The following is a 25,811-nucleotide window of genomic DNA, read 5'->3' on the forward strand; positions in this document are numbered from 1 at the left end:
ACACTGTCCTGCCAAAGCAAGTACATCAGAAATGGAAAATCCTTATGAATTTTTTTTACCTCAGAAATACGAATTAGAAAATACCCAGGAAGTTTATCCTATTACATCTGCAGAGGGCAATGAAACCTAGTTCTTGCCATCATAACTACATCCTCCTTTAAAAGCTTAGACATGTGATGACTTGGCATGAAATACTCACTACCCATTTCATTCTCCCTCCTAGATCTGTTCTTCCCTGTCTTAAATATTAGGTCTATTTAAGAAGCAACAAATTTGCACATAAACCCTTTTCAAGAGTATTATTAAAGTAGCAAAATGAATCTTAAAGTCTTTTTTCTAGCTCGATGCTCTGAAGCAGAACATGAAATCCACTAGTCCCCCCCTAAAATAAACCCAGGGAACCAAACAATTATTATAGCAACAAATTTCTCAGCACAACTTGCACATCTTCTCTTTGGAAGCTGCTTTATTCGTTTTAAAAAATAGAGCTAAAAAAAGAACTACTTATTGGTCAATAAGCTGGTGCAATTGAACCCTCAAAGGCAGAGGGAGTTTTACTCATGTTGACTGCTGTATTTGTAGAGCCATTTTATCATACACTATATAAGATATTTTTCATATACTGGAGAGGTTCATAAGTAATAGTTTTTATTTGAGTAACAGAAGCATAATATTATTCCTCCACATTCAGATACACACTTTTCAAAAGCTTCTGAAAACAGTATGTAGTCAAGAAATTAAAGGCCTTTGGAAATGAAACAACCTAATCACAATTGAAAAGAGTCCAGTCCACACATCAGTCTTGCATTTTGTGCTATAAAGCCAGGGGATGCAAACCCAGGCTATTCCCTAGTAAGTCCCACATCCAATGAAACCTATCAGGCTGACTGAAGAGAACCTGGAAGTTTTGTGTAACTAAAATTACTCTGAACTATTTTGCCTCGTGTTTCTCCTTTGTACAAGACAAGCATGACAGAGCCTCTACAGAAGAGCTAACACAGAGGATCTTTACCCTTGAGCAAAGAGGTTTAAGCCTGTCCACTGCTGAAAATAAGATGCACCAAAGAAAGCCAGGATGCCAATTCCTCAAGCAAATGGCCACCATTGCAAGCTGGTGGCTAAGAGTACCTTATCCTGCTAACCTATAGATTACACACACAAAAAGCATCCACAGATTACCTCAGCAAAAAAGTAACAAACTAAAAACCTCCAAGCACAGAAGAGATACAGGACAGGTAAATTAATAGCATCTAGGCAGCAATCCACATCTTTAGATACAAAAGCAGACTGCCCTGCTGAAAGCTCTTTGTTAGAAAAGCTGCAGTTCGAGACAGTCTTTCAAATGAACAAACCAGAACGAGGTGTAAACTTAAAGCTAGGTCAAATCCCGTAATACATTGTCATACTCCTGTAGTCCTTTGGGACCAATCAAGGAAGAGCCCCTGTACTAGCTATTTTAGTTTTTTCTTCATAAAAATAATTAAATGATGCAAAATATAATAAATAAGTTATTTCATGTAGAAACATAAAGAACTTACTAGATGGTCCACATTTCATATTGTGAAGTCTCCTGTTCCGAGATAGGGATATCATAGTAGATGAAGCGTTATAAACTGCCATTCCAGACTCCTTTCAGGAAGAACAAAGAAATCAGCAGCTATAACCAAGACACTTTACTGATAGACTGTGAAGACATTTTTAAATTTACCATTTTTAGTAAGCTCACTGCTTCATATTGGCTTACTAAAAAGTTATTTTACAATGGTGTGTTTTGATAAGAAGTATAGTCATTCTACTCAAGACTCCAGTAAAGGAGCATCAAAGTACATTATGCCTGAAGACAGCAGGCAGATTTTAAACCAGTTAAGCCAAAATGCCTAAAACCACATAACCAAACTGTCCTCTGTGCCCTCCTCCATAGTCCTTTTACTCTCAATTACAGCCTCTATACCATCATGTGTATTTAACATAATTCTCAGTATAAACAATCTGCTGTTTTAGAAGCTCTTATCACTCAGTTACAGTTTTTTTTAATCATTTTAAAGTATATACATGCATAAATCAGTAAGCAATATAATAATAATTAACAAAATGTCTTATAAGGTCCTAAATTCACACATTTGCAAGAACCTGATCCAACACCCAGCAAAATCAACAGGTTTGTTTTGTGGCAGTTTTTTATTTGTTTTTTAAAAAGTTTCATAAACACCCAGGTTAGTTTTCCTGGTATTTCCTACCATCTTCTCCTTAATCTTCTTCTGTTGTTCTAGCATTCAAAAATATATGATGATAGACTAAAGCTTTTATTCTCTTCTGTTTCCTTTCTCATAAGGACTTCTGCCTTCAACAGTCAGCAGCAAGATATCTTGAGTTTTCTTGTATTAACTCCCAATATCATGGTGAATTAAGCTTTCTTTTTCTCCCATAAATTGCCCTTTGGAATCCCAGTGTTTCTAGTCTATTCGACTTTGTAATCGTTTTTATAAATTGGTACATCATTATAATGTTGACTCCCCCCTTATTCTTGCCATATTCATCTATTAATCCAACTTCTATTTCATTCTTCCATCTGTCAGCAGCACCAGTCACAACCCGTCCACCTTCTTTCCAAAGTCAAATTACTTATACAGTGGCATCTGTAGCACTTCTGAATGAGAAATACACAGAGTCTTACCATAGTACCATGAGAAGAACTCCAATCAAAGTTTTGGGGGAACAAAAACAAAAAAAACCACACAACAGGAAAAAGAACCCACAGGTTAGTTGTTAACAACTTACAAGTCAGTCATGGTCACTAGTTATTTGACAGCTTCTAGGTAAATTGAAGGGACAGCATTCTTTCACGCTGTTTTACCCAAGGATGATAGTTTAGGTAGGACGACATAGGAGTTCCTTCCCATCTTCTTGCAAGTGCAAAGATTTAGCATTTTACTTATAAATTTGTGACCTTGTCTACCCCATTTACAGAGAAGTGGGACTACATACAAACTCAGCTATTTATACAAAGAGGTACTGTAGATGGAAATAGCCCTTTAAGATGCAGCTTTGAATGCCCAGGTTCAAGGAAACTGGTGAACACAGACAACTCATCTTAAAAGGGAACATTTTAATGACAGAAGTAGCACAGCACCTGAGCATGTATAACTTGTTTCATATTCTCCACAATTCTTCTCTGAGAGAAAACAATATCCAAAACAATTTACATATTACTCAGAAAATTTCCATATCAGCTTTTGTAGAAAATATGCTTTAAGGAAATAATATTAACTTGTGGTTTTAGTGCACACAAAACAACCAGTCCTGTAAAATGTACTATCATGCAGAAAGGAAAGCAGTATCAGCATTGATCTATAAAGGTTCTTTAAAGACTTGTTTAAAACTTAGATACTTACATTTCCTATTAAAAAAACAAACCAGCAAAACATCAAATCACAAAAGCTAGTTCAGCCTATATCATCTAATTGAAAAAACAGAGGAGCAGACCTACTTAGCCAAGTTACAAAAAATACATTGATATTTTGTCATGATGTGTTCATACTGCCATGCTCATGACAGGTAGAAGTATACCTCCTAATTAGCACAGCTTTGTTAAAACCACATTGCTCACCTTCTCTATAACCTCCTATCTTTGTTCTAGAACTGCCTACATCTAGGCTGAATAACATTTTTCTCAATTTAACATGAATTTTTCAATCTTCAGAAGCCAATGACTTATGATAGCAAGTTTTTCCTTATTAACAAAGCATCTACTTAAATTAGCTTAATTAGCATTAGCTGTTTATTAATATGATATCTACTGTGGTAAGACTAACTGAGCAAATAATTTCCAAAATAACATTATAAATAACCCCAGCCATGTCTACATAATTTTACCTAAAGACTTGGTTAGATTTATTGCGTTTAATTTTCAAGCCCTGGCGTTTTATCATTCAAACTTCTTAGTCCTGTACACTATTCTGTAAAGTATTTTTAAAATACCATGTGTTTTCTGTGTTCTAAATATCTACCCAGACATTTGACTGAAAAGTGATCTCAGAAGCTATGTCATTAACTAAGTCTTTGTGGACTTAAAATTCTGCTTAACGACCATCGCTTAGTGTTACTTGACCTCTTCCTTTGAGGAAGCTTACTAAAATCAAGAACATGAAAAAGCATTACTGTTAGTTTTCGACAGTTCAAATGGCTAGAACAACTACTCTTCAGGTTCTTACCTTTTCAAAACGAATATTGATTTTTTTTTTTTTTTTCCCCCTTTTGCCTAAGCATACTTCTTACTGAAGTTTCTGCTCAGGAGGCTAGCACAGAAGGAAACAAAGAGCTATCACTCTATCATGAATTCTTGGGGGGAGAACCTCCATCCGCAAACATTTGTAGTTGACCAGTAGTTGGTTTTGTTACCTGCTTGCAGTTATGTGGCACGTTTTTCCCTCCGCTTGAGCTTTTCCCAAAAAGAGTGGGGAGAAAGCACAAAGAAAGACGACTCTTCTGTGGAGCCCTGAACAAGGGCTACAAAGCAATCCTTCCTTTTCCCACCCTCAAACAACAGAGCGGGAACCACACACCCTAATTACATTTCAGCAACACGCCACGAGTGGTATAGTTGGGTTGCCAAGATAAACCACATCCAAAAGCCTGTACCGAGCTGTAGCGATCCGATACTGCCAGCTCATTTACTTTTACTGAGAAGTGAAAAGGCATGAAGTGATGACTGCTGGATGAGGCAGACCAAATGTCAGCTTCCCTTGGAGCAAAGATGCTTCATCCAACTATTTCTGAACGAGCTGAATCTTCCCTTACTACTTAAATGCTTTAAGCCCCAAGTTTCCTTCCATTCATGACTGGTACTTCTTATGGCTGGGATAAAACACACATTCAACACTGTCTGAAGGACAAGTCCCAAAGAATCACGAAGGACAGCCATCAGAAACACCGACGGTATCATAGTAATGTACAGATATATTGAGGCAAGATATGAGAAACATATGATCCTGATGACAACCAGAACACCCGTCCCTCAGACCGGTGCCAGCCAGACACCCCTCAGAGGGGTCTCGCCAGGCGGCAGCGCGGGAAAGCCAGGCCCCATCTTGGGGCACCAGCGACGGCACCGCGTCGCCCGCACCGCCGTTCGAGGCGACCGACGGCGGGAAGGGGCTGCTCTCCTCAGCGAAAAGCCGCACGTCCCGGAGGCCTCGTCTCCCCGAGGGGACGCCGCAGCCCTCTCCCCAGCGCCCGGCCCCGCCGCGCCCGTCCACCGCCCCTTTCAACGCCCGGCCCGCGCCCCCTACCTGCGTCGCCGCGGCGAGGCCGACTCCTCTCCTGGGTCCCGCGGCGCTACCTCGGCTGAGAGAACAAAACAGGGTTTGCTCGGCCCGGACAGCCCGGCCCGCCTCAGGGCTGCCGCCCACCCGGCCGCGCACCGGAGCGGCGAGGAAGGAGTCCCGCTGTGCCCCGGCTGGCTATTACCTGGGGAGCGGTAGTTCCCCACCAACGGGGAGCTGCGCCCGGGCGCCCCACGATGACAAGTCTGGAAGGCAAAGGCGGCAGGTTAGTGATGGCCGAGAGTGCCCTCTCCTCTCTCTCGTCTCTGTGCCCTAGCCCGGAGGGAGACTCACCCGGCAGCAGCCAAGCGCACAGCACCATCCCGAGGAGAAGCCGAGCCTCCATGCGGGCGACTGCAACTTCCCGTGGAGCTGCAGCCCTCAACACCGACCACTACCTGCGCCCTAAGCTCATCCCGCCCTCCCGGAGGAGGGGGGAGGGGGGGGGCGGCCGGGAGTTTAGCAACCGCCGCCCGCTCTCCGCCCTTCCCCTCGCACCCGCCCCTCGCCTCTGCCCCAGGGCTCCCGGCCCCAGGCCGGCTGCTGCCCCTACAGCCGGGAGGCGCCGGCCGCACTGGCAGTTCTCATCGCCGGCTCCTCACGTTGATTTCCACTTTCCCGCCCTTCTGGGGTTTAGGAAACGATTAGTCTCGCGGCGCCTCAGCAGGAGCTGAGAGCTCCGCGGTGGCGGGCGCTGCAAGGCTGCGCCTCGCTTCTCACGCGAGCAAACCCGGGGCTTTGCCTTTGCTCCCGGGAATGTCGCACGACTGAAAGCTGCCAGCTTGCAGGGAGCTGCCTGCCTGCGCTGGGAAGCGGCAAGCGCTGTCGATGCTTAACACGGAGCATTGACCCCGGCCGACTGAAACAGGTGTCAGAACTTGAGTGATGAAAGACATGAGTAAGACATGAACTGAATGCAGCATGCAGATAATGCGTATGGGTCATTTCCATAGCTTCTGATAACCTTTTTTTTACCATAATTTCACACTCGAAGTTGGAGCTCTTTGTGGACCCTTTACCAGGTTTATTCTTCGTCTTTTTTCTTCCTTGTGATTAAATTTGCTGTTTTACCTTCCTTTCATTATTTTTCTTCCCTTTTCCTATCGCTGTTACCTTTTTTCTGTTCTTTTCCCTTTCCCATCTGCTGCCTCTCTCCCCATCATTCTTCAGGTTTGCATATCTTATAACAGAAGCTTTAGAAGCTGCCCATACCAGGTGAGAAACTGTCTCAGATGAAAAGGGGCCTTTTCTGACTGCTTTGGGAAGTCTGTTAACAGTAACTCATTAAAAAGATCTCTTTTCTGCCTTTGTAATTTGTCCCTGTGGATTGTGTTTCTTGCTGCAACAAGTGTTTTATTTCTAATGAAATGACAGAAAACTAGTGATGTTTTCACTGAGAATTCTGTTCTCTCCTGTAAACGTTGGAGGGAGAATGTGTCCGAGAGAAAAGAGAGAGAGGTAGAAAAAATATTCTTTAACTGGAGCACAGCCTTTTGCCAATAACCCCAAACGGATTTTTAGAAATACGTGCTAGCTCAGCCTGTAGCAGAGCCCATCTATTCTGAATGCATCATGCACTTGGCTTTGGTGTGCTTTCTCTGATCCAGATTACACTGATGGAAGTAGAGGAAGTAGCTCAAAAGCAACGGGAATCAGTTTACACAACACCCATTTTAATGTATTTCTCTGCCTACTAAATGGACTGCCCACTTTATTCATTTTCCCTTCATGCCACAAATAGCAAACAATAACCAAAACTAGTTTAAAACTAATTTAGATGCAATTTGATTTCTTGCCATGAAAGATTTCATTATCCAAAACTAATAAACAGTCATAATTGTACCATTTTTAATAAGATATATTTGAAGTAATGGAAACTTCAGAACCATCTCATAAATTTTCTGATTATCAAACTTCCACTTTTGGAGCATGGGACAGCTTTGTGGGTTTGTTTGCTTTGTATTTATGCACAGTAGAGCAGAGGAATTCATGTAATAGACTAACAGCCTGCCCAGTTCGTTATCCTTTCTGTGGTGCATCCTTTACGTGATGATTCAGGGCAGTCTTCACATCACCAAATGAAGTTAACTCCATACTATTTTACTTCATGGAGGTGTTTTTGACTCCTGGAAAACTTATCTATTTGATAAAAAAGCCACTTTATTTCAAAGGGACATAACTTTCAGCTTGTAAAAGATCAATTCCTGTAAAGTCTTCCAGAAGCAATTGATAGATATCAATGACTATTGTAGTCTATGTATAAATTTAAAGGAAACATACATGGTATTTCATGTCTCCTTTAAATTTAATGTATCTCCTTCTTTCTCTTTTCAAATATAAGACTAATTATTTGTGTACTAGTAGTTGCACTTCTAAGAGAAAATTGTTTTCTGAAAACAGTTTTTCTATTTGTACACAGGCTTAAAATGCATTCCTCTCTTATTCCTGACACCTGATACGAGAAACGGGTAGCGTACATGCCATTGAAATGTTCCAATACAGCAAAGCCATGTTCTGAAAGGGGTAAGAGCAATTTCTAAAGGAGCTGGTGTAGCTTACGAAGGCTACCGCACAAAAATAATAAGACAGAATCCAGTTTGTATTTGGCAGTATGGAATTTTTTTGTCATGCCTTTATGTGTATTCATACAAGTTCCCACTCTGTGGAAGGAGGAGCAGGTAAGCTACCTATGCTTATGTAAAGCCCATTCCCTCTGGAGTTAGATGGGTAAAGCTGATGCTGCGGGGAGACTGAGGGGCTATAGGTTAGCTGGTCTCTTCCACTTGCTTCCAGCCTTGATTGCAGAAGTCTTTATTACTGTGTACTAGGTTAGGGGACGCGGGAGAAGAACCAGCCCAAGACAAAATTACGTAAAGAGGTTAGTCTGAAATAGGCTCCTTTTCAGGTACTTGGCGCTTGATTCTTACGCAGTTACTCACAGTAGGCACACCAGAGGCTGTGTTTGTAAGCAACAATGCTCTGTTAGTGGGACCGGCTGGTGGAAATCGGACTTAGGCAGCGATACATCAGATTCACCCCTCACCTAAAAATAAAAAAATTGAGATTATTTGCAGTAGGGCAATTTATTGAAGCAGATTATTCTTTTTTTTTCCCCTCCAGGTGTTAGCATACTTTAAATTTTACATCTTTGTGCTTTCCTTAAATAGTAGGGCTAGTGACATACATACCTACAAATACAAGAGAAGGTCGGGTGTGAGCTCGGTGCTGCATGAGAATCAACCAGGTGTAAAAACCAGCCCAGGGAAGAGGCCAGGTAACAGACGGGGGTGGGGGAGAAAGCTTTTCTTTCTCTTTTGCTTTTTCTTTCTATGTTGCTTTGGCTTTAACAACCGAAGCCTGGGGTCGCAGGGAGGTTATCGCAGCCCGTACCCCTAGATGCGAGATCGCGGAGCGGCCGCCAGCGACGGGCGCGAGCGGCGCGCGCGCGCGTCCGCCGCCGCCCCGGGGCGCGGCCTCGCCGGCACAGCCGCCCGCGCGCACCGCCCGCACTCGCGCGCACCGCCCGCAGCCGCGCGCAACATGGAGCGGCGGGTCGCCCGTGAGTTCCGGCACAAGGTAAGAGAGCGGAGCCTACGGACACCTGCTGTCGCTTCACCGGCGCGAGTACAGGCTGCGGGCAGCGCTGCTCGCTCCACGGCCTGGAGGGAGGCGAAGCGCCGGGCTGAGGCACGGCTCCTGGCGGCGGGAGGGCCCGGGGCGCGCTGCCCGCTGCCTGCCTGCCCGCCGCCTGCCTGCCCGCCCTCGTGCCCCTCGCGCGCCACAGTGAGCGACGGTGAGGGAGAGGCTCGGGGAGCTTGGCGCTGCCGTGCCAATGGCGCGGAAAAGCGGGTGGCAGCCTCCTGTGAGAGAGTGGTCGTCCAACTTAAAACCCTTAAAAAGGGAGGGAGAGAAGGGGAAGAACATTCCCCGATGCGTGAGCGACTTCAGGGCTTGAGAGAATTTATTTTATTTTAATATCATGTAAGTAATGTCGCTGCCAGTCAAGTTCGGGGACGGAGACAGTGCAGGTGCTGAAGTCCAGGCCCAGGCAGTTCATGTTTGCAGCCCTGCGCGCTGCCAGCCGGTGCTCGGAAGGCTTCGGTTCCACCTTAACATTCACGAGTGGAATTGTGCATGTGCAGTCATGTGCAAATGCACTTGATACATGGAGCGACTCAGTCTGCCTGGCACGTCATTTTGTCATTTGCTCAGCAGAGTTCAAAATTTTATGAGCAAAGTAAGCTCAAAAAGCTCTGTTTAAGGAAAGGAGGAGAAAAACGGTTTATGCATCTACGAGATGTTTTTGAATAGTCATTTAGGACTCTCTCGGGCTAAAGTTTTCAGTACTGTTTTGTGGGGTTTTTTTGGGGGGGACGTTGTGGTTGGAGTTTGTTTTGTTTGTTTTTTTGTCAGCTAGGGAATGGAATTTCTTCGAAGTAGTGTAATGTGGTTTATAGAAGTATCGCCTCGTAATAACACCACTAACTAAAGAACTGTTAGGATGAAGTAGAGGGGCTGCAAAAACCCACATAAAATGTTAAGGACCTGGCTACACGGTAGCGATGACTATAGCCATCTAGGAGGTTATTTCGGCATTGCTACCTATTACCCTCAACAGTGGGTTGTGCAATGTAACCATAAAAACTGTGGTTCCTAGGCGGATGGTTGCCATCTTGAACTTTAAACCTTTTCCCTTTCACTGCTGCTATAATTCATAAATCATTCTAGTCCCACCCCTGATAACGTAAGACATACTGTCAGCATTTGTTGTGCAAGTAAGTGGGATGCATGTCTGAGTGAAAACTTATCTGAGTCAGAGGGTACCGGAACAGGTCTTTAAATTATTTTGCATTGTCCTGCTTCTCGTGGCCTCTGTGGCAATATTAATGTCTTGGATACTTTGTCTGTGTCAAAATAATGAAAAACGCACAGCCAGAGGATCGGAGTTTCCTCAGTTATTTGCCGCGTTCATATTATTTTTTTCTTAGTAATTTTAATCAGTTCTCCCTATCAACCAAACAGCAATGCAAGATATGTAATATATGCAAATATATTGGCCAGTTCATCCATTTCCCTCAGTAGTTTTTCAAAGTCTGTGTAGCCTAATTAGAACTTTATATTTTTCTTTGAAAGCTGACTGATTGGGCTAGTGCTACAGTAGTGCATTACTGTAATCTGAACTTTTTCCACACCAAAAAGTGCTTTTTTTTCCCCCACAACTTCTATTCTACTGATAGACTTGTTGCCAGACTTTATTTTTAATTTGCATCTAGGTGCAGTTTTTGTGATGACTCCTTACCAATTTCTATGAAAAACAGTGCAATTTATATAGCGAGAGATAGAGCATAAGCAACTCTTTATTTGTGTTCTAGGATTGTAAGTTATACAACTACTATGAAAATACCCTTAAATAATCACAGAAAGCTTGAGGTTGGAAGTGACCTCTGGAGGTCATCTGCTCCAACCCCTCTGCTCAAGCAGGGGCACCTAGAGCCAGTTGCCCAAGATTCTGTCCAGATGGATTTTTTTAATATTCTTCATTTAAAAGCTGTGCAATCATCTTTCCCATATATCTACAGTTAATTTATTGAGAAATAAAGAGATACTGGAATAGTTCTCTGATACAAGTTATACTATGTCACCACTGATATTTTTTTTTTTTTCCCCTTAACATGCATAGGCATGATCTTTTAGGATTTATGAAATTAGAGTCAGCTCTTAGAAACTGTTGATGAGCCGAGGGAAAGTATATGTCTGCAGTAAGACTTTATCCCAAGGAGTTAATGAACTGGGAAAATGGTAAGAGGTGCAGGTGGCTACAATGAGTGATAACTGATGGAGTAGAAGGCAACAGGAGAAGAATGACCTAACTAGAGAGATGGCCCAGGCAGATTAACCCAGCTGTAGCATTCTGAATATATGTCAGTTGGGTGTTTGGGGTTTTTTTTTGTCAGAGGGTGGGGAAGCTGTTGGTGTGGGTTGAGAAGTGCAAGAATCAAACAGGAAGACTAAATGTTGTGTGAGAAGAAAGGGTAGGATTTGGATATGGCCTCCAGTTCCTGAGAGGGAGTGGAGAACTGTCCATCAGGTAGCATATCAGAAGAAAAGTGTAATGTTTTTACTGGTTGCTTTTCCAGTCAGGAGAAGAGGTGATGATGGTTTTGCTCTTTGCTGTGTAGGGTTGATGTGCTCAAACATTTAATGTTCTTCATTAGACACTGCTCGTACAGTACCTTAGCTAGCACTAGGGATTGAGTTCAATCTATCAAAACTGAAGCTGATTTATATGTTGTAGTTTTCCTGATGGGGAAGGGAAAAGTGGATGTTGGACTTAGTTTTACATGTATCACCTTGCCTTGAGTCTGCATACAGTTTGGTGAACCAGTCAGTTTTGATTGCAAACCATTGTCTTTCCTTTTCAGGCAGACTTTTTCTTCTGTGTTTTGAAATTCACTGTGAATAAACTGTTTTACTCACTAGTATTACTGTCAAGCAATCCTGTCCTGCACGTAGGTTTTTGGCCTTCGGGTGTTTTGAAAGTGCCTTTTTCCAGAGGAGACAAGTAATAGAAAACCACCTGTATGTGGAGTCTTGCTGCCTTTAGAGACCCAAAAGGGACAAAGGGAATATGAAGCATGTGTTTAGTTCAGAACATAATGCAAACCATTGCAAACCTAGAAAGAAAGGGCCTTTCTCTAAGTATGCAAATTGGTCTTCAGACTTCATGTTACAGTAATATTAGCCTTGAGGTCAGATGTAAATTGTCTTCCTAAACATGAAGCTTGTCCAAATGTAAAACTAATGTGATGTGACCTCTTACTGCAACTAAGATCAGTGCGGGTCTCACTGTCACTGGATATAAATTGAAGTCCTCATATGAGAATTCTTGGTGGGGGTTGTTTATTTTACTGTAATTATCCAAGAGCCGGCATAGTAATATGACACTGGTTTAAGTAAACGTACTATTAGCAGGGGAGGAAAGAATAGCTAGCAAGTTCTATCAGTTAAGAGCTGGAGCAAAGAGGGACAGAAGTGTAGCAGTTTGCATAATGTTAGAAGTGAGACCCTGAAATCAGTGGTTTGGATAACAGAACATAGATTATAATCATCTCAATGTGATGGTTTTATCTGTGACAGTATGTGCTATATTAATGAGTGGCCAAAAAGGTTTCTGAAAACATTTCTTCAACACTACAGTGATTATCAGGTAAGGCAAATATGATATTATTGTAATAATACTAATGCCGAGGGGAAATTAGCATATACAATATATTAGTATTTACCGCATTGTCCAGTTATTGTAATACTAATTTTTGAAAGTCTTTTTGTAAGTTCCACATTGTGAGGTAATTATTGCAAAAATGTGTTTATCTCTAAAAAAAAAAAAAAAAAAAAAACGCACCAAAAAAAGTCTTTCCCTATTGAAATCTTTGCTCTATGGCTTAAGAATTTGTGTAAGCCTTGTATGTTCAACATTTGTGGCTATTTAGGCAGAGACTTACAATAATGTTCTTGGGTTTTCAGGTTAATCTACTAATTGACAATGAAGCGGAGAAAGATTACCTTTATGATGTGCTGCGGATGTACCACCAGTAAGATCTAGCTTTATATATGTTTGTGTAGAATTTTGCTAACGTTTTTAAGTGTAAAGAGTGAACATTCAAGATTTTAAGTGGTCTTTCTATATGCTACTAGAAAAATAGTTGAAGTAATAGTTTTTATTCTGTTTAATGAAGTCTTATACTTACAGTGTAGCTTGCAGACAAGGAAGGAGCATGTCTGTAATCACCCATAAAGTTACTTTGGTTTTATGACTTGGCAGTTTTGTAAAAGAACTTGGTGGATTTGTATCGGGGGGAAGAAAAGCACTTGGATGATAAAACTATTCTTGGGGAGCAGGAAGAGAGCATTAATCAAATTCATTAATATTTCCAAATCCCGCTTATTTATTTGCAACAGAGGTTTTCATTGAGTTTGCTTTTCAAAGATTTTTGCTAACTATTCAGATAAAAATTTGCAACTGTTTTATCTGAAAGCTAAAAAATTTGGTCTGAGGACCTGTTTGGCACGTTTAACAACTCTGGGTTGTTATGACATAGTGGAGAAAAAAAATGGTAAGGTGATAGGCCTATTACCAGTCCTTTTGCTGAACTGATTTAAACCACAGTTGCTTAGGACCTGTGTCATTGCAAATGAGATCAGCATCTGATCCATTGTTTTTCAAAGAAGATGAGAATGTATTTTCCACTCATCATAGACAAGTGTCTCTGATAGACGTTGTCTCCATGCATATCTTAACTAACAGCATCTCAGCTGAGTGAAATGTAGACGTTTCCATCTGATGTTTGCACTGAGCTATAGTTATGGCTGTATTCAGCAGCATATCTGATTCAGTTTCACTCAGGTCTGTTTAATTGCTTTTCCATTCATAAAGCCTGTTGTTTGGAAAGACAGTTGATTCAGTAGCTCTTAATTATTTAAAGTCTTCTTGCAGTTACAAAATTAACAATGCATATAGTAACTTTTCTACAGTTTCCAAATTGCAATGACTTGAGCAAAACTTCCAACATCTCTGTGAACATATGTTGACTACATTATGAAGTATTCCAGGGCAAAAATATGTGCAATTGCTGTTGGAGTTATAATTTAATGTCTGCTGCACTGTGAATAGCATTTCTAAAAGTATTTGATCTCTAATCCTATCTAACATGTATTCCTTATCTGTATTTTCAGTGCATATGCCTCAAAAATATCGTATGCCAGGTAAATTGTAAGAGAGGGAACAGCAAATAATCTAGACTAAATTTAGCTGGATGTTGTGTAGGAATAACTCCACTGAATCTTAGGGAGCTGTTACTCCACTCTTGCAGCTGGACAATGAAGTACATTTTCTAGACCTATAACTATGTCAATGCTGACAGTATCAAGGAGACTGCTTTGCATACCTCTCATAAAATAGGTGTTTGCAGTTGTTTAACTTCTGTGGATTTTGTTTATTGGTTGAAGGCCCTTCAATTTTGATTTGAAAAAAAAAACCAAAACTTTAAACTGAGTCTTTGCTCTAGCTACTGAGTATTGTGATTCCCGCCCCCCCCCGATCAAAACCATTTGTTAGTCCCCTTAGCTCAGGGAGAGGAAGGAGCTTGTAGCCTAGGTTCACTTAGAAGGATTGCTAACTAGTAAGGAAACGAAAATGTAGTAGGCAGGTATATCTGATCTGGAAAGTTATTTCCAAATGGTTCCATAAACCTTTTGGGGACTCTGAGAATTAAATTAAAGATGTAGTCTATAAAAGTGATGTGCGTGACCTTAAAAGATAGAGGAAATACACAGCAGATTTCAGTTGTTTTGAAGGTGGTAGCTGTTATTCCTCTTTGCTTACAGAAGGCTTGCTTTCTCAGAGGCTATTTTGCTTTGGTTAAACCAATATCTACGTAAATAACTTTTTTAGTAGGTTGAAGGGACATGCAAAGTTTGAAGCCATGTGTACAGCAAGTTATTACATGATACTTTGTGTTGGTGTGTTGGAATACCTGTGCCTGTTTTCTCACTGTGTTTTTATAGATCTATGAATCTTCCAGTGCTAGTGGGAGACCTAAAACTTGTGATTAATGAACCAAGCAGATTGCCTCTATTTGATGCTATCCGCCCACTTATCCCATTAAAACACCAGGTGGAATATGATCAGCTTACACCTAAAAGGTCACGGTAAGAGAATGCAGAGCAATGCAACTAACTTAAATACAAGCAGGAAATACTGACTGAGTTTTCAGATAAATTCCGAGTAAAATATCGGTAGAGCTGGGCATAATTTTCTTTTACTTTTGCTATATGTGCTGGAAGTACAGTTTTGAGCTACCTTAAGTTGTTTGCCAAGTACTTTAATCTAGTACAAGCAGGGTAAAGGAGTCAAAAACCATGCTTTCCAGTTGAAACATTCTTTTCTCATTTTTTCCTGCTTTTAATAATAAAAAAATTCTTACAGCTCTAACCCTCTAGAAGCAGACAGCTTCAATGACTGCAGATGTCTTCTCTTATGAAAAATTCTTGATGGCTTTAGCTAACACACCTATCTTTCCAAACTTCTGTCAACTTGATTTTTCATGCCTAAATGTTTGTTATAAGAGGAAAATAATGTGTAACTTCATATGAAATGTTACCATGAGGTGTTATGCAGCTGAACAGTCAAGTATCTTCCATTTTTGCAGAAAGCTGAAAGAGGTGAGATTGGATCGTTTGCATCCTGACGGACTTGGAATAAGTGTGAGAGGTGGAGTGGAATTTAGCTGTGGCCTCTTCATCTCCCAGTTAGTGAAAGGAGGACAGGCAGACAATGTTGGACTTCAGGTAAGAAAATTTTTTTCATGGCTGCTGTGCCACAGAAAGCCATTTGCTACAATGTTAGGAAAGCAGGCAGTAAGAATTGTTCTTTAATATTTAGAAATGGCTGTTGCTAAGGTGCTCTTTGTGTCTTCTAATAAGATTCGTAGAATAGCCAAGTCAATGTCATAGTAAATACCAATATACCAATGGTGAATCAAGTTATTAAAATTATTATTCTTTTATTTTCACCAGTTTTAATGATATATAAGCCTTTTTTTTTTATTTGGGATATGATAATTTTTGAAGATAAAAGGGCTTTCTGGAGTGTTTATACTTCATGAGTAGCAACAGTTAAATCTAAGCAGATGGAAAGAAAGGTCTCTAACTAGACTGTGGAAAAGTGTTTTAAGTTCCCACATTCTGATTAAATATAGAACAGAGCATATAAATATTAAAAATGTTAATTCCATCTTGCACAGATATAATTTGTGTAATGAAGTGTTTATATGAACTTTGTGTATAAATTGTGGGGATTTGGTTTGTGCAATGGAAATACATGTAAGACAGAACCTGTTTTTAACAGTTTCCAGTATCCTTTGTACTCCATAGAATTGCACATTCAATGATTAAGTTTTAGATAGATGAACTGTAAGAAGATTGGCAAAAATTATTATGTATAGAAATGCATTTATTCTATATCAGTACTTAAACAATTTGCATTAATGAAGTTTTGGGTGTTTGGGCTTTTTCAGTGTGTCATTTCTTGCTTGTATATAACTTAGTGAAGAGAGAAGTGAATAATTGCTGTGGCAAATGTCTGCATGTTTCTGTGCTTTAAAAGCTGATAAGGTGTATTAAAGGTCTGTGTTTCTGAGTAGAAAGGCTGATATGCCTGGCTAACTTCAATTTGTCGAAAGTGAGTAGTTGCTGGAAGTATTGATGTTTAAGTATTACATTTAATACTAGTCCAAAATGTATTAGACTTGCATGCTTCATTACCGTGTTTAGTTAAACTAATGCATTTTGTAGATATGCCTCAGTGTACCCCCCAACTCTCTTAGATTAAAAAAAAAAAAAAAGAGCCTGCCGACAAGGCAGTCAAAGTTAGGGTACCATGTTTGTATAATTCATGCTGAGAGCTTTCTAAAATTTAAGTAAGTGTTCGTGTCTCAGTTTGCATACATGCATGTGCCCTTTTGTGCATTCATACCTATATATCCCATTCACTGATTCAGAACCACCATTGAATTAGTCCCATTTTCTGGCAGCCTGCTTCTGGACAGGCACATGACTGGCTCCCTGGATGCTTTTAGAAGCTCCTTCTTAGAACTAAAACCAGAAATTCAGGGAATACACCCCCACAAATCCTGTATTTAGTTAGAATTGAGAGGGTGGCATAGGTTACCACAAACACTGTGCTGGACGTGTCCGTAGCCTACTTTTAAGCATGGGGCTTGCCAGTGGGTAACTCCAGAAAAGGGCATTGATGCACCTTTCCAGTGTTTGCACTACAAAAGCTTCTGTACCTTGTGTGTTACATTACACAGTGAGAATGAGAAGTGTAGACAAGAGAGTTCTTTCTGGATTGTGATTAGCTCAGTAGAGAGATTCCAGCTGCATCCTTCCTCCGCTGCTAGAAAACTGAGGAAAAGACAAAGACCAGTCACTTACATGGCTTTTGAAAACATCTCCTGGAAAATACTGGAAGGCATTAATGATGCTGAGCAATAAAGGACTTAACAGCCACTGTCTTGGCTGTTGTGCTAGTAACACACAGTTGTGCAGTAAACTGTTGTACTAGTACGTTCATCTTAATGCGGTGTTGCAGCTCTGCTTCTCTGCTTGTTTCAGACCAATGTTTTGACATGATCGATAGACAAGGAGTTATGCACAGTTGTTGTGCTGCTGTAAGGATGTCAATTTTCATTTTTTCCTCTGTATGCAAAAAGGCCAAACAGGCTTTCTGTAACTGAGGCCATCTTATTACATGTTGGTTACAATGAATGGGATTGTAAAGGATCTTTGGGCTGGGTTGTACAAATTGTACTGCAACTCAGAACATGGTTAGTTTGGCAGATGAAGTAGGGACAACAAGGGGTAAATATGCTTGAGTGTGACTATGAATTTGTTAGTTAGATCATATGTATTAATATGAACAGATGGTGCTTCGCAGCTCACGTAACTGACTTCCATTTTTTTGATATATGGTGTTGAAGCTCAGCCTAAAGTGCCTTCATAATAGGTGGCACTAGGCACTTTCTGAACCCCACCGAATAACAGGAGCTGACAGGCAGCCCATTGTTACAAATCGCTGTCTCACAGTACAGCCAACTGCTTCTGAAATTTCACCCACCTGCTTTATTTAACTAAATCTCTACACGTTTTCTATCACAAAAATGCTCTCTGAGAAAGGTATAATGATCTTCTATGATACAATCAGTTTTATGTCCTGATGCTTTTTTAAAAAATTCCAATTTATTTTGCATGATTTTTCCTTGAAGTAGTTTCCAAGTTACATTAAAATGACTGAATAATCATGAAGGCTTACTGATGCATTTGTAGTTTCGACCCTTTTTTAGCTACAGTTTTTCTAACAGGCAAGTGTTTTGTCCTTTCATGAAGAAACGTACTTCATCTTTTGGTTATTTTTCTTCTCTGCTTTCTGATGCTTATGTCTGTGGGGATTCTGCTGAATACGAAGAGATGGAGATTGGTATGAGTGATGAAAGTGGAAGAAGTATACAAAATGAGAAATTTGAAAAAATGGTGTTATGTAAAAAACCTTCAATTTCCTGGAAGCACTAAATGTTATATTTCTTATTCTAAAAGTTACAAATAATAGGCATTTTACTTGGGAAAAGTTTAGTTCGCAGCTTTTCTTTTGAAAGTCCATCATCTCCCTGTTTCATAGGGAAAGGGGAAATGGTGGTACGTAATAACAAAATAATTGTTCTACTCTGCTGAATCCTGCAGACTTTTATCTCTACTGCTGCTGATTCAGAAGGTTGGTGTACAGTGATACCAGTGCAAAAGTATGAGATCCTCCATCTATGGACACTTTTTTTCAGGAAAAACTGTTCAAATGTCCCAAAGGGACGCAGTTTGTTACGTGCCTATGTCTCCTGTAGTTCAGCCTAGAGTTGGGGTATTTCTAAGGCACCATCAGTGCATTGTTGTCAGTCAGTAACAGAAATGTCATTAGGGTGACTGAAGAGTGTGAAGAGTACTAGACTGTCTTTTCATTTCATTGCTGAAGCTCAGCGGAGTATTAAAAGTATCTATATGGGAAAAGTGCATTCCCATATAGGAGGAAATAATACAATATGCTCTTGGCTGCATTTATAATTTTGTAAGTGTGTGCCTCTTGGGGAGATGATGTAATATTAACAGATATGACTCAGAGAATGATGACATCCTCAGAGCAACATTAGTTCTGATGATACAGAAGCTATATGGAGACTCACAAACAGCACTGCCATTGGCAGTCCGAAAACTGGGATGCTTCTGTGTCTTTTGGCATTGCAGTTAATAACAGTAGGTTAGGTTACCCTTTTAAAAAGCTGAATTTGTGCATACCCAGAGTCTTCATGGTCTGTTATATAACGTATGGAAGATGTGAGTAAAGGAGGGATCTTGAACTAAACTAAAAACAAACAAACAAAAGACTAACGAAAAATATGTAAGGTCAATGGAAAAGTCTAGGTAGACCAAATGAGGTCAACACCACATACTTGTGGTTAAATAGTTATACACAAACTTGTGGTATTTTTGCAAGTAAGTAATCCAGAGAGAGGCCAGAGATGGGAGGAAGCTTTTTGAGCAATTTACTGTAGTAAAATGCTTTGAAGGTTTTTTCAAAACATTCCTTTGAAAAGCAGAGGTCACTCACTTTTCTGCCATTTCCTAGAATAACCAGAAGAATCCTAAATAGGCTGAGAGTCTTTATGGTTTGTAGAGGATATTGAGTCTTTACCCACAGTGCTACAAGTCTGACTTACCTCTGAGCCTTGTTGCTTCTTGGCAGTACAGTCACATTGCCAGTGTTAATCCCAGTCCTAAAAATGCATTATTTACAATGGGTTTCCTGAGTGTTGAAGGCAGTGGAACAGCTCTAGACTTAATCTTGGTTTTGGGGTGGAGAACTAGCTTAGAATTTAGCAGGGGAAAGAGGAGTGCAATGTCATGGCTGCCGGGATTGTGGGATGGGTGGGAGGATTGATGTGGTTTTGAATGTTTGGAACAAATTGGTTAAGTGAGCGTTCTGTCATAGTGAGAGCGGTCAGGAGTATGACACTAAACTGCAGACTCCACATGCTTTTCTTTGTCTGATCCTCCATTTTTACCACAGGTTATATGTTCAAAAGCCTTCAGTACCATCCTATTTCTGCTCTTACTAAAGATCATATTAAAAATCTGACTGACAAGTAGCAAGCGATAGGACAAGAGGAAATGGCCTCAAGTTGTGCCAGTGGAGGTTTAGATTGGATATTAGGAAAATTTCTTCACCGAAAGCATTGTCAAGCACAGAGGAAGCAAGGGTTGTCAGGCTGCACAGGGAGGTGGTTGAGTCACCATCCCTGGAGGTGTACATGTGGTGCTTAGGGGCATGGTTTAGTGGTGGACCTGGCAGTGTTAGGTTTATGGTTGGACTTTATGATCTTAAAGGTCTTTTCCAACCGAAACGATTCTATGACTTAAATGAAAACAGCCAAGCTCTTAGGAGTGCTGCAAATTGCACACAGGGCATTGCCCTGGGTGAGATTTTTGGATGTCCAGCAGGTGGAGCAACAGTCCCGCTGCTTGGGGACTGGGGACCAGTCATGTTCTGCTTCCACAAATGTATTCTCTCCTGCAGGACAGTCACAGAATCATTAAGGTTGGAAAAGACCTTTAAGATCATCAAGTCCAACCATCAACCCAACACCACCATGCCCACTAAACCATATCCTAAAGTGCCACAGCCACACGTTTTTTGAACACTTCCAGTGATGGGAGTGTCTGCCCACCTCCCTGGGCAGCCTGTTCCAATGCTTGACCACTCTCTCCATAAAGAAATTTTTCCAAATATCCAATCTAAACCTCCCCTGGCGCAGCTTGAGACCATTTCCTCTCATCCTATCACTAGTTACTTGGGAGAAGAGGCCAACACTCTCGTCGCCACAACCCCCTTTCAGGTAGTTGTAGAGAGCAATAAGGTCTCCCCTCAGCCTCCTCTTCTGCAGACTGAACAACTCCAGTTCCCTCATCCGCTCCTCAGAAGAGTTGTGCTGCAGACCCCTCACCAGCTTCGTTGTCCTTCTTTGGACATGCTCCCGCATCTCAACGTCCTTTTTGCAGTGAGGGGCCCAAAACTGAACGCAGTATTCGAGGTGCAGCCTCACCAGTGCTGAGTACAAGGATACAATCACTTCCCTACTCCTGCTGGCCACACTATTTCTGATACAGGCCAGAATGCTGTTGGCCTTCTTGGCCACCTAGGCACACATACTGCATTTTCTTTGCTTTTGTAGTTTTCTGATGCTGTGTTGTGTCAGCTAAAAATCTTTAAGTTCAGTGGAAACTGCATTACATGAGCACCTCGAATACTGTCATCGATAGAGCCCAAATATATATATATATATTGAATACACATGGAGGTCTGAGTAAGCTTGGCAATAAGTGATTGACTTGCCTCCTTTCCGGTAGGAGCTTCCTTCTATGTTTCTGTCTCAGGTTTTCTCACTTTTTTTGTGTCCTACAACAGGGGGAATGCCACAGCCTAGGGGCCACAGTAGGGTGGTGGTAGCATCTTCTCAAACATAGTGTATGATGGGTTGCTACTGTGAAAACAGTTGAAAATCTGTCACACATGAATAGCATGCAATTTTCTAACTAATGTAGATGATCCAAGAAGACTTAAGCTACTGCACCCCAGAATAAGCATTCATTCCTTCGGTCACAACAACCCCATGCAACGCTACAGGCTTGGGGAGGAGTGGCTGGAGAGCTGCCCGCTGGAAAAGGACCTGGGGGTGCTGGTTGACATCTGGCTGAATATGAGCCGGCAGTGTGCCCAGGTGGCCAAGAAAGCCAGCAGCATCCTGGCCTGTATCAGAAACAGTGTGGCCAGTGGGAGTAGGGAAGTGATTGTGCCTCAAGCTGCTCCAGGGGAGGTTTAGATTGGATATTAGGAAAAATTTCTTTATGGAGAGAGTGGTCAAGCATTGGAACAGGCTGCCCAGGGAGGTGGGCAGACACTCCAATCACTGGAAGTGTTCAAAAAACCTGTGGACGTGGCACTTCGGGGCATGGTTTAATGGGCTTGGTGGTGTTGGGCTGATGGTTGGATTTGATTATCTTGAAGGTCTTTTCCAACCTTAGTGATTCTGTGATTATGCTAGCACATGACTATTGTAATTAATCAGATGTTGCACCTGAAATGAAGGTAAATTCCATTAAAATAATGCATTGTTCTGAATCCAGAATCAAGCAAGGTAGTAAGACTAAGTTTAGTTTCCTATTGATAGTTAGTATCCTATGTAGTTAGTAGTATATATATAGTATATCTATATATATATAGTGTGTGTGTATATGTATAGTATCCTATATAGTTACTATCCTATTGATAGTTATGAAGGTATTTTGGAGAACATGAGGTTAAAAAGAAACTTAAACTGCTGAAGTATAAAGGAAAAAAATCGCTTCAAAATTACTTGAAATATGGACACTTGTATTCAAGGTAATCTGTGCAGTAGAGGTCTGATGTCTAGAGACTCATTTTTATGCTTTCCACTAGACAGTATTTATAAAATCTTTATTTCACCATTAATCTGCCCTTTTGGTGTTAAGTATTAAGTTCAAACAAATACAGGTAAATCTGATCTGGACATTACCTGAAATTCAAAAATTATTCAGGACTCAATATTATCAAAACCTTTGCATCAAAATGATTGCTAGATTGCATCATTGCTTAAAAACTTGTTAACGTTAATTCACAATTTATTTTTTTCTTCTCCCTTTCATTTTTGAGGTTGGAGATGAGATAGTTCGTATAAATGGGTATTCCATTTCATCATGCACACATGAAGAAGTCATAAACCTCATTCGTACAAAGAAAATAGTGTCCATAAAAGTAAGACGTAAGTAACAAAAAAATGACCTGTATCACTGAAGATTGCTGTTACTAGATTGCTAGTGATCTGTGGAAAGTGTTACGTAATAGAGTATTTTTCTTTTTCAGATATCGGCATGATACCTGTCAAAAGGTAATAGTATTTCCTTTGAACACAAATTAGATTATTCACTTTCATATAGCCTTTTCAATATCCAAAGAACCTCTATGTTTATCTGTATATTTGAAAATGTGTGAATAGGCATCTCTGTAGCTGATTAAACTGTAATGTCCTTTGTGATAAACAGGCACATGTCTTGTTTGATGAATCTGACTTTTTATGCCAGCTGCCTGCTTAATTGAATCAATTTTTATTTCCTTATTATTCATGGATCTTACCTGGAAATTTCATCATCAGTGCACCTAGCTTGAGAGAGCTCCACTGCTTCTCTATGTATGTGACCATTGAGGATTACTGCAGAGCTTAGAAAAAATTAAAATTATTGTCTTATTCTGATTTTTGTTAAAAAGTTGAAACTTGAAGTGGAATGCTTGAGAAACATTAATGATAGGAGGTGTGTCTCTGCATAGACATTTATATAAGATGTTCAAGTCTTTATGATTATTTTCACAGTTTTTCTTAGAGTTTCCCAAAATTGTTTCACTCAAAGAGGTTTTTCCAATTTTATATCTGACCAGCTTTACTAACCTAAGTAATTGTAGGCTTGTTTGATGTTCTGTTTAAATTGCTGGAAAATAAGTTGTTGGGAATGGTATCCAAAGGAACTTGTGGATGCAAAATAGAAGGCCACATTCCAAAGTAGCTTCTTGCATACGTTCACATTTATTTTGTCCCCATTATTTTGAATTACTTTTTCCTTCCAGTTCATCAGATGAACCCCTTAAATGGCAATATGTGGACCAGTTTGTGTCGGATTCTGGGGTAAGAGATCACTACTTTATTAAGATGTCTTCTGGGAAATCTGTAATGGTTCTGAAACACTTTCTCTTCTGACCTTATCACAGAAGTTACTGTATGTATTTCTGTGACGCACTATCTTGTTACAAGTGTTCTGGCAAAAACAGCTTTTGTGATATGAAATGAGTCTAGAATCATTAGATAAGGAAAGGGCAGGATACAAATTAAATATCTTTTAGTCATTAACTGGTATTTTATTTTGCTTGAGCTTATTAACTTACCAGGCTATAGTTTTACTCTATGAATCTTTAACAGATTATTTGGCCTATTTTAGCTGTATTAGTGGAGGCATGACAGGTATGAATGCAAGTGACTTCTATGGGTTGCAGCAATGAAAAGAGAGACTGCAATTACTGTTCTTTTGCTTTCAGAAAGAAAGACTTAGTTAAACAGTGAGCACTGTCATGTATTTTTCCAGCTCTTTTGTCAGAAAACGTCTAAATGATTATCTTGCCATATCATTTTCCTCTAATTTTCATTCACCCTTTTCTGAAGACAAAGTTTGACTATTTAAACAATCTTCTCCAAATAGAAAGATAAGTTCAGTCTTTCCCCTCAGCCATGCAGCTCCACTGAAATGACTGTACTTCACATTCATCTCCAGTAGGACCTCAGAGGAATCTTATCTTGATGTTGGCAGGGTTTGATCCTGGCTTCTTGAAGTTTTATGGTAGTCTTATGAAGAGTTCAACAGAGAGTAACATCTGCAGCATTTTTTAATCCCCCTACAGGAAGGAAAGGGCAGTGTTGCTGGTCTTGCTTCTTCTGGAGGGAGGGACAATAAAGAGAAGAAAGTCTTCATTAGCTTGATTGGTACAAAAGGCATGGGATGCAGGTGGGTACATGTTTTTTTATTTAATGTCACTGGTTTGTTAAGTGAGAGATCCAAAGCCACTATTACCATCTTTCATTTATATTATATCAGGAAAATGGAGTTCCATGGTGGATCAGGAAGGCAAACCGTAACAGGAGGGTGTCTGTGGCACACATTATGTATTGTTAGACAAAGCATAAATACCTGTGTTACGAGTTCTGACTTTAAACAAAAAAAAATTCTTTTAAATTTAAAAATAAGAACCGGCTGAAAGTGACATAATACAAGCTGTCATGGAATTGGATTCTTTAAATGCTTCTGCATTTTAAAATACTTCTAAATGCTGCTCTGTGAGGTAGCAAGTTCCAGCACTGTCCAGTGTCAGGTTCACTCTGTGAACTTAGACTGTTTCTGTGACCCTTTTCAGAAGCGAGAAGCCATCACACAGCTATATCCTGTTCCTAAAACTAATGTTGAATTTGCAAGATTTTTAGAAATATGGACAGGTACTTCTCAGACTCCTGTCCTTGCAGCTAGTTATGGAGGTTTTGGGGTAGAAGGGATATGATTGGATTTTTTATATATTTAGGAGTATATAGTTGAAGTTATCCAGATTGAATTCACAGAATATTTTCTAAAGCGTACGTTTTCTTTCATATTATTTGGAAGATCTAAAGGTTTTTTTAAAATTATTTACACAACTGGCGGGATGGTTCAACACCTGCTGGATATATTATCTACAAAAATTGTTGCTGTGTTTGGGGCCAGCTTAGACTGCAGCTTAAAGTTTTCAGGCTAGATATTGGCCCCTGGTTCAAACATCCTTCTTGCTTAAATAATCCTGAAAAATAACATTGTATTATACAAACAGTATACCACAGTTCAGTGAGTAAAAGTGCAAGCAATTAGTAATTCTTCATTGTGTTACATGCTTGCTTTCCAATGTCATTGGTGTCCCAGTCCCTTTGACAGTGTAGGTCAGTATACTATGTTAGTTTCAACATCTAAGGAAAAATCCAAAAGCTTGAATCTTCTTCTTTTAGCTTTTTCTTAAATCACAGTTTTGTGGGGTAAAGGGTAGAGAAGTAGGATGATAAACTGTTGTGTGTGTACTGCCAAATTTTGATGTTTGTTTCAGATCAGGCTAATACCACAAAAACATTCCTTAATCAGAAACATGAGAAAAAAACTAAGACTTCTCACTGTATTATTATTATTATTATTATTATTATTATTATTATTGTTCTATAAATATTATCCTATAAATGTTTGTTTTTTATATTA

At 40.2% G+C, this 25,811-nt stretch overlaps 2 protein-coding genes across 2 annotated transcripts in view; one reads left to right on the top strand and one right to left on the bottom strand.

Moving 5' to 3' along the window:
- The window catches only part of OTOG (otogelin), a gene marked incomplete at both ends in the record, with an annotated part of 108,286 nt that extends 103,588 nt beyond the window's left edge, over positions 1–4,698 (bottom strand). Inside the window, 2 exons of the mRNA XM_082000185.1 lie at positions 1,539–1,629; positions 4,639–4,698. Of these exons, the coding sequence (XP_081856311.1) occupies positions 1,539–1,629; positions 4,639–4,698 (151 nt within the window). The remainder of the gene's footprint in view (positions 1–1,538; positions 1,630–4,638) is intronic.
- Positions 4,699–8,861: 4,163 nt separating this feature from the next.
- Positions 8,862–25,811, top strand: part of USH1C (USH1 protein network component harmonin) — a gene marked incomplete at its 5' end in the record, with an annotated part of 49,279 nt that continues 32,329 nt past the window's right edge. Inside the window, 8 exons of the mRNA XM_081999838.1 lie at positions 8,862–8,897; positions 12,846–12,913; positions 14,886–15,029; positions 15,530–15,668; positions 22,654–22,762; positions 22,864–22,888; positions 23,620–23,677; positions 24,445–24,548. Of these exons, the coding sequence (XP_081855964.1) occupies positions 8,862–8,897; positions 12,846–12,913; positions 14,886–15,029; positions 15,530–15,668; positions 22,654–22,762; positions 22,864–22,888; positions 23,620–23,677; positions 24,445–24,548 (683 nt within the window). The remainder of the gene's footprint in view (positions 8,898–12,845; positions 12,914–14,885; positions 15,030–15,529; positions 15,669–22,653; positions 22,763–22,863; positions 22,889–23,619; positions 23,678–24,444; positions 24,549–25,811) is intronic.

Source organism: Phaethon aethereus, assembly GCF_964289735.1.
Source record: "Phaethon aethereus genome assembly, chromosome: 5".
Classification (NCBI taxonomy): Eukaryota; Metazoa; Chordata; class Aves; order Phaethontiformes; family Phaethontidae; genus Phaethon; species Phaethon aethereus.